General features: G+C 42.9%; 1 protein-coding gene across 2 annotated transcripts in view; it reads left to right on the top strand.

Annotated features, from left to right (window-relative positions):
• Positions 1–12,936, top strand: part of strn (striatin, calmodulin binding protein) — a 42,319-nt gene that overhangs the window by 25,295 nt on the left and 4,088 nt on the right. Inside the window, exons 4-17 of one of the 2 annotated variants that reach the window (XM_018684824.2) lie at positions 19–103; positions 3,557–3,727; positions 3,813–3,948; positions 4,130–4,292; positions 7,947–8,060; positions 9,357–9,500; positions 9,591–9,727; positions 9,817–9,992; positions 10,088–10,135; positions 10,545–10,666; positions 10,751–10,918; positions 11,056–11,196; positions 12,118–12,219; positions 12,321–12,407. In XM_018684824.2, coding sequence (XP_018540340.1) covers positions 19–103; positions 3,557–3,727; positions 3,813–3,948; positions 4,130–4,292; positions 7,947–8,060; positions 9,357–9,500; positions 9,591–9,727; positions 9,817–9,992; positions 10,088–10,135; positions 10,545–10,666; positions 10,751–10,918; positions 11,056–11,196; positions 12,118–12,219; positions 12,321–12,407 — 1,794 coding nt within the window. The remainder of the gene's footprint in view (positions 1–18; positions 104–3,556; positions 3,728–3,812; positions 3,949–4,129; positions 4,293–7,946; positions 8,061–9,356; positions 9,501–9,590; positions 9,728–9,816; positions 9,993–10,087; positions 10,136–10,544; positions 10,667–10,750; positions 10,919–11,055; positions 11,197–12,117; positions 12,220–12,320; positions 12,408–12,936) is intronic. The other variant, XM_018684825.2, reaches the window with a different exon arrangement.

The following is a 12,936-nucleotide window of genomic DNA, read 5'->3' as shown; positions in this document are numbered from 1 at the left end:
CTCCCTCCCCCCTCTCAGATGAGGGGAATGACAGTGAGGTTCCCAGTCCTCCAAACAGCAGCCATCAGCTCAGCTGGAAACAAGGACGCCAGCTGCTCAGACAGTGAGTTTACACACACATGAACACAACATGAACACACAGTCTAATTTAGACTTTCACAGCGTCGTGGGACAGTGGACTCTGTGTGTGTTTTAAGTCTGAGAACAAAAAGCTTCTTAATGGAGATTAACACTTTTAATGGGAATCAAACTCACTAATGTGTGTGTGTGTGTGTGTTTCCTCTCCTGTGTGTTTGTGTATGAATGAGTTGTGAAAAAGTACAAACATCATTTCCGGAATATAAAACCTTTAAAATCAGCTGCAGGACGAGCTCCCGCCTGCAGAACTTCATTCAGAATCCTCCTGGTTTTTAAGTTTCCTTCAGGATCACATTCATTCTTTATTTAACCAGGAAGTCCCTTGAGACTGGGAGACCTGGCCAAGAAGGTGCATCACTCCATATAAGTTTCACAGGAAAAACAATATACCATGACAAAGGAGAAGCGTTGAATTTATCCAAAGAGAGAAGAGCTCTAAGCTGTAGTGTGTTCTGAAGATTATTCAGGAGGAAAAGGCTGTTCTACCCAGTTCTGTAAAGGAACCCTGCAAAGATCAGTGTGATCCAGTGAGAGCTGCCTGTAGGTCCGTGGGTTCACTGCAGACGGGAGCTGATTCAGCAGATTTTAAAAGAGACACTTTGACTGAATGGAAACAGAAACAGGCTGAAACAAACACCGACCTGTCGCTGACATTACAACAGCACATTTAATGAGTTTTCACAGGCTCTTGTTCTCCTGATGGCTTTAATGATTTTTTTGTCGTCACAATGTTTCCCAGACAGACAGATCAGCTCAAAATCAAGATTCATACCGATGTAATTAAAAAAGAAAATAAAGGGTCGCTCTGGCTGTAGTTGTTGTTGAGACGTCTTTGTGTTTAAAGAAAAGGACATGAGGTTAAATTTTAAACACTTGACACTTAGAGAAGAACTAATACAGCTCTGAAAATAACCCTGTGTCCTCATACAGGGACGTTACATTTAGGGTTTGCTGCACCATATACTTCATAGACCCATTGTCCTCGTTAGCTGATGCTTTTTTTGTGCAGTGTAGTTTTAACAAAATCACACTGCACTCCACAGAGTAAAAACAAGATGGCAGTGATCTCTGTCAACACGTTCTACAGATAAAACTATCAGAGGAACAAAACCTGATCAGAGCTTCTGGCTGAAACGTTTTTCTGCTCAGTAACATTTGTTGTTTGAAATGACGACAGGACGTCACTGTTCAGACTGGATTTCTCAGCTCTCTGGATGATTAATAATAACAATAATACCTTATAATTAATTAGTAGATGAAATCAGACGTTCACAGAAATCAGTATTTGCTGTGACTCCTCCACACAGATCCTCAGGTGTTCGGCAGGTACAGTAGATTGTTCTAACTCTAAGTTTCCAGAGTTGTCTCAGTGTCTCTGTCTCTTCATGTGATCCCGTGAGATCAGGTCTCTGTGGTGGAGGGTCAGGAGGAACTCTGGAGATGTGTTTCAGTCTGGGACCGGTCAGACGTCTCCTGATGGGAATGTGCAGAGCAGAACAAACTAAACAAAAAAGTTACATCGAGCATAGAAAGTTCTGACAGACATTTCCAGGGACTGTACGACTGACTGAGGTTTTCACTCCTGATATTTTGGTTTGGACTGAACAAGCTCAGTGTGAACGCAGCGTAACGCTCAGTGTAGAGACAGTAAACAGTGAACATCATTGGCCCATTTTCCAACATCACATTTCCCTGTGATGTGTAACTGCAGAGTGACATGTCCTGTAAATATGAAGAGTTTGAACGTCTCCAGGTTTTTATAAGAAACAGAAAAATGCGAGCGTCTTGTCGTCTGATTTTTCTACAGGCGTTAATGTAATGTTTGTGTATCTGAGCATGTGTTTATAATGTGTGCAGCTCATATTATTTGTCGTCTGAATGTGAGTGTGTTGCAGCAGTGTTTCTGTGTGTGTGTGTAGTGACAGTGAATGGAGGATTGTGTGGAGGCATCGAGGCCTCCTGCGATCGGAGAGGCTGGTACAGAGGGAGGAGGGAGGCAGACCTTCCTCTCTCTCTCTCTGTGAACAAACACACTAGATGCTATTCAGAATAAACCTCCGTCCACTGAGGATAAAACCTCTCCATAAAACGCTGCGTTCAGGTCCGCGGGGTCCTGCTTCTCTGGCGTCCCGGGGGTGAAGGTACAGTAGAGTTTAAACTTCTATCTGAGCAGAGATTGGCTGCTTCTTCTGGTCCTGGTGTTCTGGGTATTTTATGTGAAAGGAGGATTTTAAAACTTCTCTGCTCCAGGGCAATGTCGTCAGCATTGAGCAGCGTGAGCTTCAGACAAAAGCTTGAAATCAGCCAGAAAAGTCTTGAATTTGTCGTGTTAGACTGTGACAATAAACTGAGCTGTGATCAGTCTCACCAAATAAAATGCACCTCATTTATTCTCTTGAGCAAAAACAGGATTTTCATGCCAGTTTTTTTGCAGATGTTCTGTATTCTCTGAACTGGGACGACACGCTGTGTATACAAATTTCTAAACTTGGTGGCATTGCCCTTTACGAATGCTGCTCCATTGATATAATTATGGCGTTGTGTAGCTCAGCGGGTACAGCAAGGCACCACCACCACCACCACCACCACCACCACCGCTGCTGCTGCAGAGAGAGACTGAAAAACAAAATGCAGAGGGAAGGTCCGGGCTGGTTCAGGTTGTTGAGGATTTCTCGAACGTCATAGACGTTAACAAGTTTTAGAAAAGACTCTGGTAAAGTCAGAGAAAGTCAGTGGATCGTACTTATATATGACTGTAGGAAAACTATGTATCTGTGAGACTCTTATTGACATTATTTGTCTGTACATACATCAGAATTTAATAATCTGTCAGTGGTGGTGACGCTCTTCAAGAAGAAAACTAGAATTACCACCTCTCAGTTATATGCCTCCATCAGCCAGCAGCTAATTAACATGCGAACTCTTAAGTTACATCCAAAAACCCAACCGAACATTTGAGCCAAATTTGAAGAAATTCTTTCAAAGCGTTACTGAGATATTATGTTCCCGAGGTTGAGATGGACGACTGGGAAACATGAAGCCGTCGACCGCAGTGGTCACCGGTGCAGAGGAATGAAAACTGCTGGAAGTTTACAAAAATCTTATAAACGTCTGTTTTCCCTCCTTTATTAAAATTAAAAAGTTCCTTTTAGCATATAACAATTAGAGACTAAATATACTTTATGAAGTGTACAGAAGAAATGTCTTATATTAAAATGTACAGGAATTTATCATTTTTACAGCTTTTAGATTTATAATAAAAAGACTAAATTTGGCTTCTTCTTGGCCTCAATGCTAATTTACTGCAACTGGACTGGTTGGTGGAGGAGTACAACCACGAGTCAGTAAGTCTAGGTCAGGTGTTTTTTGTACCGTATCATCATCTCATTGACCTGTTTCCTGTGTCCTGCCCCCTCAGGTACCTGCAGGAGGTGGGATACACCGACACCATCCTGGATGTGAAGTCTCAGAGGGTGAGAGCGCTGCTTGGTCTGACCGGAGACTCAGGAGACAAACCCTCAGAGAAGAAAATCGAACCCATGGTCAACGGCACCGAACCGTCCTCATTGAAGGACAGCGGCATGGTCAGGTACGACGCCGCGGACTGTGGTAATGACAACCACAGAAATACACTTTAACCAGACTCACCTCTTCTCTGTCGTGTTTTCTGACAGTAAACCCGACATGTCCGACTCTGCCACCGTGTTGGAGGCCTTTAAGTTCATAGAGAGTGCTGCTGCAGAGTTCAGCGACGAGGACGAGGAGGAGGACAGTGAAGGGAGGGACAAAACCATCCTGGACCTGGCTGCAGTAAGACAACACACACATTAACACACAACAAGACACACACTCTCTGTGGATTGTTTAAAGCTGCGTTTTTGGACATTTAGGGCCAAAAGAAAACTGCACAAAATCCACCATGTGCAGCTTAAACTCGGTCATGACTATCTATTATGATTCTGCGTCTGAGACTCCTCCTCACTTTTAACAGATGGTGAAGAAGAAACAGTCGTCAACACCGTCTTCCACGACCTCTGACCTCAGCGACGACCCTGACACAGAGGAGGCCTTGAAGGGTTTTGATTTCTTGGCGAGTCCAGACGAGCTGGACGGATCGCCTGAGTCCAGGAGTGGCGAGGACAGTGGAGAGTGGGGTAAGACAGACGGGCACTTAACATTATGATAATCACATTTAAATCTCAGATTCAGCTGATCTTACACGTTATCTGACCCACGTAAAATAACAAGTAAAAAAAAAAACCAAAGTAAAAAAATAAGAGAACCTAATATAGCGCTTTGTGGAACCTCAGGTCAAACTTATTGCCTGTTTCAGTCCATTAACGACAACTTGAAATAATGTTCTAGGGTTGGATATTGATTGAAAAGTTTCTAAATGCCAAAATATTCTGTTTTAATTTTTACAAATGCTTTTTATGCCTCCGTGCAACAGCTGTGGTCGAAGGCATCATGGTTTCATGTCACTGTATCTCAGTAACACCTTGAGGCCATTTCTTGAAATTTTGTACAAATATTCACTTGGACTCAAAGATAAACTGAATAGATTTTATCGTCAAAGATCAAGGTCAGTGTGATGCAATTTTGGCCTTGTGAACGCGATATCTCACATAAAGGTCCATTTAGTAGCTATTCTGGAGCTTTCATTCATATTACCTAATCTTCATCAGGTGGATTTTGCCCAGTTGTTGTGGGATTGTAGATGTCCACGTTGACTTTAGCTTTACAGTTCATGAAACCAAAGAGAGGTTCTAGGGTTGTAACGATGCATTGTGATTCGGAAAACATGACGATATGCATTGTGACGCTGAACACTCGCTAGCTTTACGACATAATAAGGCTCCAAACAACCCATAGTGTGAAAGACCACAGTTACTTTGGTTCTCGCTCAGTTGAAGAGGCACATCTGTTGTGAAATGTAATTGTATTGTCTTAACATATAAGACAACCAACACTTTTTAAACCAAAGTCTCAGGGGCCAAACCTTTGTTATGCAGAATAAAAGAGTAACTGAGAGATTTTTACATTTTAACTGGAATTTAGTTACAATAGTGAAAACAGTTTTGTGGCAGCAAGAGATTTTATTCTTGCAGTTTACACCAAGAAGGAATAAATAAGAACTGTAAGATCTTAGTTTGTTACCATTCTAGATGTTCATTGCACCCCTGTCAAAAACTAGTTTTTGATATTTGGTGCTACAGATATAATTCAGCTGAAAAGGAAATTCATTAGATTCTTATTTTAGAAATAAAAAAAACTCAGTTTACTTCAGTGCACCAACGAGACAGAGTAATGTTAGATGAATACAGTTAATGGACAGAAACATGAAAAACCACAGAGGTTGCATACATGCACATTATAAATCTACATAAATATCTCTGTGACGTTCTGCCAGTAATGACTGTGACGTTAGAATAAAACAAAGCTAAACGCAGTGAAACAAATGAAAACAGGTGGGTTCATTAATGACGGCACAGGGCCGCTCCTGCACCAACACATTTCCTCTCTATTTATAAAACTCTCTTTACAAAATAAAAGTTCCCAGCTGGTGACCTGGCTGCCCCCGCACTTTACACAAAATCACCCCCCCGTTTCTACTGTTACTTAGCAACACACTCAGTGTCATTTGGCCAATGACAAAAAGCTTCCCCACGCAGTTCGTGATTCAACACTTCACAGTCCAGATAGTTGTAAAGGAGTGCTGACTCAGAGCTGCAGGCCTCACCACACACTCAGTTTTCAAGCCGTTAAAAGGAAGAATTTAGCTTTTTTTTCTTTGTAGTTTTCTCTCATTATCTGTTTATTCGGAGCTATGAAGCAGGTATCTGTTGTTGCTGTTGTTCCTCCTCATCTCTCCTTCTCAGACAGTGATAATAAAACCAGCTGAACGCAGACACAAAACAAAGGACAGTTAAAAACAGTCTCAGTGTTTGGCTGTGTGCCGCTCTGTTATGAAACAGATTTGTCATTTCTGATTCTGAAGCCTTTTCTTCTTGAACCCACGCTGCCTCCTCGACCCAACGCATCTCTCGCCCCAGGCTGTCAGGAGCTCGCCGTTATCATGGCAGCCGTCAGTCGAGCTCGATCCTCCACAGTCCTCTCTGCATGTTTCCCATCTGCAGACATGTTTTATTTTTACCATCGTTTCAGGATATAAAACCCTTGAGCTGATCTAAAAGCTACATTTTTTATTTTAAAATCTCTTTGACACTGATTAGTGCTATTACCTCTGATTCACCACAAGGGGGAGTCACATTAGCTAGCTCATGTCTGGCTGATGTAGTCTTTACGGTAAGATTTCAGACATTTTCAGACCTAACATAGTAAACTTATTGACCAAATTACATTAGCATAATCAGATATTATTCACTTATTTTTAACTCTGAAACACATGTAGGCGGATAAAAAAAATGCTATAAAAGTCTCCTTCATTTACATATTTAAACATTTTACAATTAGCAAAGTTTAATATATTTATTCAAAATATATTTATGCAGATGTTTTGAAGTGCAACCTACGTTTGTTAGTCACTAATTTTAACAAAGTCAGTAGTTATGAGCTATTACTTATTTAACACAATAACTGGTGCAACACAATCCTGCCAACATATGCCACCTACAGGACAGGAGGGGAACAGCAGCAGAAGCAGTTTAAACCTGCAGATGAAAACGTTTCAACGTCGCCTCCTGCAGGCACAGGACATAACAGCTGCTGCGTGTTTAACACTGGTGCCACCTGCAGGCAATGGGTGGTACAGCACCAAGTCTTTTTTTCCCACAGATTTAGATTTTTATCGGCTCTTTAATTAAACATTTTGGAGTAAATACAATAAACAGAATACAACAGTGGCACCTGGAAGTCCAGCAATAACAAATATAAACAGCTGTTCCTCTTTTTGCCTGTAGGTGGCGCACGTTGGATTTAAACTGCAGATGATACGTATACTTGAGCTGCTCTCGGGTGTTTTACATCAACGACACCATGCATCTTTGTTATGGTTTAACTTCAGTATTTGATCTGAGCTCTGTAACCCTGATGGATTTTACAGAATCTGTTGTTACTGCAGAGATTTTAAAATGTTCGTCTGTCTCAGCTTCATATGATTGTTCCTGTGAAAAGCTTCACTGTGAAATGGTTCTCTCCTGCGTTAACGTTTCACTTCCAGAGCTGCAGAGAAAGTTTATTCTACTGTCATTCGGATTCCAGCTTTTATTTACCATCATGTCTTGAATCTCAGACTTTTTTGTGACTCATGTTTGTGTTTCATGTTTGTTTGACATGAGAAGAGAATTTGAGGTAAATTCTCTTCCTGACCCTGACGTGTTGATGTTCCTCATGTTTCTCTCTGTTGTCAAAAAACCTTCATGGAGAACTCAGTGTAGATATTTTACATGTTTACATTTGTCTTTCTGTGGTATTTATTAGCAGAGTGCACTAAACAAATGTATACTTCACTCCCACTCAGATAATTGTTTCTTAGAAAGGCTGAAAGTTAAAGGAAATTTCATTCTTTTTTTGTTTTATTTTTGTAGTTTTGGCCTGAGTTAACCTTCTGTTTGGAAATGGAAATGAAGCTGAGCATTAAACTTTTTAATGGAGTCAAGCTGAGGCCAAAACTACAAGAGAAGAAGAAATTTCCCTTTAAACATCCTTCCTCCTCATCCCGTCTGCCTCAGTAGGTTTGTCAGAGTTGGTGGATTGGTACTTTAGTTCATCCAGACACTTACAACAGGTTTCTACCCCACCTCCCTCCTCCTCCTCCCCCTCCTCCTCCTCCTCCTGCCGGCCTGTAGAGAAGGAAGAGCAGTCTCCTCTGGGTGAACTGGCTTGGGACGTGGACCAGGGACTGATAGCCCAGCTCAAGGAGCAGTACAGGAAGGAACGCAAGGGCAAGAAGGGGGTGAAGAGTAAGTCCTGTACCAGGCCCGTGCTTCATCCTCACTCCCTTCTTCTACTCCTTTATTTTTCTTTTTTTTATTATTTTGGATCCACTTTGTGTTAGTTTCTCACTCTGCTACTTCTCCTCTCAGTCTGTCGGAGGTGACAGGATACAACAACCTTTTATTTAAAGATCCTGTCGTCATGTTGTCAGACACTTAGATTAACAATCTGAGTCAAAAACAAGAACTTTAGTGGACGTCCATTGACGTGGACGTTTGCCTGTTGGATTATTCCAGTTTTCTCTTTCAGACTTTCAGATGATAAATGTTGTAGAAGCACAAGCAGCCGTGCAAAAAGTGAACATGCCCAGACATTCAATAGCAGTTTTAAATATTCAGACACGTTTCAGTCGCTCTGTCTGGAGGTAGAAGTCTGTTAGCTTGAATATTTACAGTCTGAGTGTAGGTGGAGAAACTGCTCTGAGACCAGCTGATACGAAGCTGAAATCTCAAAGTTTATGCAAAAAAAAAAATTCTAATCATCGGTCCTTCATGTATATTCATATATACAGCCTGTTATCTTAACGTATCCACCTTATAATCTCTCCTCCTGTCGGTTCCTCAGAGGTTTAGTGTTGGTTGAACCAGGGTGAACTCCCCTCGTCTCTGAGTCTTTTTTTGTTTGTCCTCTTTAAAAACAGCTTTGCTCTTTTCTGTTCCTGCTTACGATCTTTTGCTCATTTGCTCTTTCTTTCATTCTTTCCACAGTTTTATCTTGTTCTTTTTTACCTTCCTGTTGATGTCCTGAATCTCTGCACCTTTTTTTCTTGGAGCATTAGTGTGGAGGTTAAATCCATTTATCACCACCAGAGATGCAGTCATTAGCTTCACTTCTTGACTTAATGTCACAGTCGTGGAAGTTTGTAGTAACAGTGTCAGTGCAGCCTGAACATCCCTGTTTGTTTCTTCATGTCTTTACGTGTCGTGTTGATAAATCCTGAACGGTTCATTTCATCTTCAGCTCTTCTTGTTTCTGTCGTTTACCGTCACTTTGTTTCTCTGGTTTTATTTTCCTTCATCGTTTCTGTCGGATTCTTCTCAGAGCTACTGCTGGTTTATTTCCATCTTTCTGCTGTTTCCATCCAGATTTTATTCTCTCTTTAAAAACAGTTTGAACCCATGAGACTTCCTTTGCTTTCACTTTACTAATGTCTGTTTTTCATCTCTGTCTCAAACCCATTCTCTCCTCATTCCTCCCCCGCCTCCATGTTTCTGATTTCTGTCCTTGTCTTTTATCTTTTCCTCCTCCTCCTGCTCCTCCAGGACCAAACCGGTCTAAGCTTCAGGACATGCTGGCTAACCTCCGGGACGCCGAGGAGCTTCCCTCCATGCAGCCTCCTGTGACCCCCCCCTCCCGCCCCAGCGTACCCAGACTCAACGAGCACGAAGTGGGACGCCCAGACGATGGTAACCTGCCCGGTCCGTCGATCAGACACAGAGGTGGAGGTTGGTAAAGATCAGTAGAAGACGTCCTAACACGCTGTCTTCTCCCTGCAGAGGCGATGACGTTCCTGCCGTCGTCCGGGAAGTCGTTCATCCTGGGCCGGGTGGACGAGGCGGTTTCCAACGAGCTGGGACTGGGAGAACTGGCCGGACTGACGGTCGCCAACGAGGCCGACAGCCTGGCGTACGACGTGAGTCAAACAGACGGGAAGTTCAGTCGTTTACTGTCTGTTTCTGATTGATGATGAGTCACCAGGCAGGTTTTAACGTCCTTCCTCAGATCACTAATAACAAAGACGCCCTGAGGAAGACCTGGAACCCAAAGTTCACTCTGCGGAGCCACTTTGACTCGGTCCGGAGTCTGGCCTTCCACCCGGTGGAGCCGGTCCTGGTCACCGCCTCCGAGGACCACACCCTCAAACTGTGGAACCTCCAGAAAACGGCGCCCGCCAAGAAGTGAGACTCGTTATCAGAACCATGATCATATTAGATGTTTAAAACCTCCTGTTTCCTCTGATGATGTTAATACAAACTGTTCTTTAATCCTCCAGGTGTGCTGCTTTAGACGTCGAGCCCATCTACACCTTCAGAGCCCACAGGTGAGATCCTGTTTACCTGCTTCTGTTCTTTACAGACCTTCCTAAAAGGAAATTCAAGGATTACTCTGGAAGCTTTTTATTAAAGGGTCAGATCCTTTTTGTTTAACCAGAAACATCTCTATATATCTCTACCAGACTGACAAAAACAGGAATTTTACTGGGAGCTGCTGGAATACCACTGCCTCCCTGTTTTTCTCAATGGAGTCTGGTAATGATATATAGAAATGTTTCTGGTTAAACAAAAAGGATCTGACTCTGAGACTAATCCTTCAAGTTCAATCATCATCATTTCACCTTAACCCTCCCATTTATGAGGAGTGAGTCTTGAAATCGTATGTGACAGACAGACAGTCTGTAAGGACAGACGTTTGGTTGTTTGGGTTTGTTAATAACATCCTGTTCTGTGTAGTGGAGCCGTGCTGTGCGTCACCATGAGCTCCAGCGGTGAGCAGTGCTTCAGTGGGGGGGTGGATGGGACCATCCAGAGCTGGAACACCCCCAACCCCAACATCGACCCCTACGACTCATATGGTACGTTCCGGTCTGGTTTATAGGTTTACAGACATGATGCTGCAGAGACTGTAACTGTGACTCCTCCACTTCTTCTGTCTGCAGAGCCGTCAGTCCTGCGGGGGGCGCTGTGCGGACACTCAGACTCGGTGTGGGGTCTAGTCTACAGCTCGGCCCATCACCGCCTCCTCTCCTGCTCAGCTGACGGGACGGTCCGGCTGTGGAACGCCGCTGACACCTCGCCATCCCTCGCCGTGTTCAACGAGAGAGGAGGTGAGAAACGTATTTTACTTCCTGATTCGTCTGCTGTTTATTTCCTGGATTGATTAAATTCCCGTTAAAGTTTCCTAAAGTCCAGGTTTACGATCAGTAAACCAAGGTTAACCTGAACCTGTCGTCTGTCCCGTCAGAGCTCGGCGTGCCGACCTCCGTGGACCTGGTGAGCAGCGAGCCGGCTCACATGGTGACGTCGTTCACCACTGGACACATCGGACTCTTCAACATGGAGACGCAGCAGCTCGTCCTGAAGCTGGACTCCGCCGGACCACCAGGTAAATCTGATCGCAAACCCCAAACAGATCAACATCCACGGACTCCTGGAGGGAAAGTTCAGCACCTGTTTGATTCAATCTGAGAAATGTCTGAGTCGGTAGTTTTTAATGAAGAGTTCTGACTGTCCTGTATTTTCTGTTTAGCACTAGTGTCTTTACATGAGACATAAAGGAATTAAAACGAGATAGAAAAGAAGTGAAAGGTGGTATAAAAAAGAGACATTAATAAATATGAAATAGAAACAAACAGGAGGATAAAAATCAGACAGATGAATAAATTTAACTTAAACAATGGTGATATCACATGTTTTGCATATTGTCAATAAAACCCAGAAAAAAGATTCAAACCATCTCAGCTCTGATCCCAGAGTCCTAAAACCAGGGAGTCAGTTAGCATGTTAGCATGTTAGCTCTTCCTGTTCCCTCGTCCCAGAGTCAGTGTGTTTCTGGTTAAATGTCTGAAATAAGGTCTGTGGTTTTAACACAAGCTCAAGACATTTTCAGGTTTGATTCTCCGACATAAAATGGGTCAGTAAATCCCCCACTCCTGATGTTTGAAGCTTTTACGTGTCTTAAAAAAGGCGGTTGCTAACGAGTGTCTAAATGAGACTACAGAGGTTGTCGGGGACGTTAACATGAAAACCCATCTACTCACCAGTCCACCTTTACAGCCTCGTTGTGTTTCTACTCACGCTCTTTCAAACTCTCACTAACTTTCTAAGAAGAAAGGCTTTTGTAGAAGAGCTCAGAGCTAAATGAAATGACCAGTTGGAACAGTGATGTGTTTTTTGGAAACAGAGGAATCAGGTTTTTCCGATCACATCGATCGACTCTGACAGTTTAGAAACTGGTTTCCTCTCCGTCTGTAGATTGTAGATGTTGGATGTTCATGTTGTTCTTCTCTCCTCCGCCCCCTCACAGAGGCTCCCTGTAAGATCAACAAAGTGCTGAGTCACCCGACGCTGCCAATCACCATCACAGCTCAGGAGGACCGGCACATCCAGTTCTTCGACAACAACACAGGTACAGACCAGGACTCAGACCAGGACTCAGACCACAGATTCATGTTGACTGATCCTTGTTAAACATTAACTCATAAACTGTTGTGTCTCATGAATGTGAAGGTAAACTGATCCACTCCATGGTCGCTCACCTGGACTCTGTCACCAGTCTCGCTGTGGATCCAAACGGACTGTACCTCATGTCTGGAAGTAAGTTCATCCACCTGACTCTTTTATTGATCAGAAATATTACATATTGATCTCTGAACCTGTTCATGAGGACCAGTCTCATCCAGACCAGAGTGACGGAGACTCCTTCTCAGATCTTCAGAGACTTAGTTACAATCAGCAAAACACTGTGAGAAACTGGGTTTTATGGCATCAAGAGATTTTATTTTGTAGTTTACACTAAAGGCCTTTTCACGATTAATTCACACGTCGATTTATTTTTTCGAGTTGTTTTTTGTCATGATGAATATTGCGAAACAAAAAAGCAGGGACTTTTTTTTTGGAAAGGAGGTTGATTTTTCATCGTGAATAAACTCATCACTCAGACTGTCAGAGGTCAAAGGATCAGAACTCTTAGATCTTAGTTTGTTTTCATTCTTTCTTCATTAAATTTATCAGATGTATCAAACCGTGAGCTCTGTATCGAGATTCGTTGTCTGAGAAGTCGGTAAATGATCTCTCAGATCTTCTCCTGCAGTAACATCAGGACTAAACTTCCCTCCCTCCTCGT

The sequence above is a fragment of the Lates calcarifer genome, linkage group LG5, assembly GCF_001640805.2.
Source record: "Lates calcarifer isolate ASB-BC8 linkage group LG5, TLL_Latcal_v3, whole genome shotgun sequence".
In the NCBI taxonomy this organism is placed as follows: domain Eukaryota; kingdom Metazoa; phylum Chordata; class Actinopteri; family Centropomidae; genus Lates; species Lates calcarifer.
Note: the sequence above shows the minus strand (reverse complement) of the source record. Positions and strands in the feature narration are given on the sequence as shown.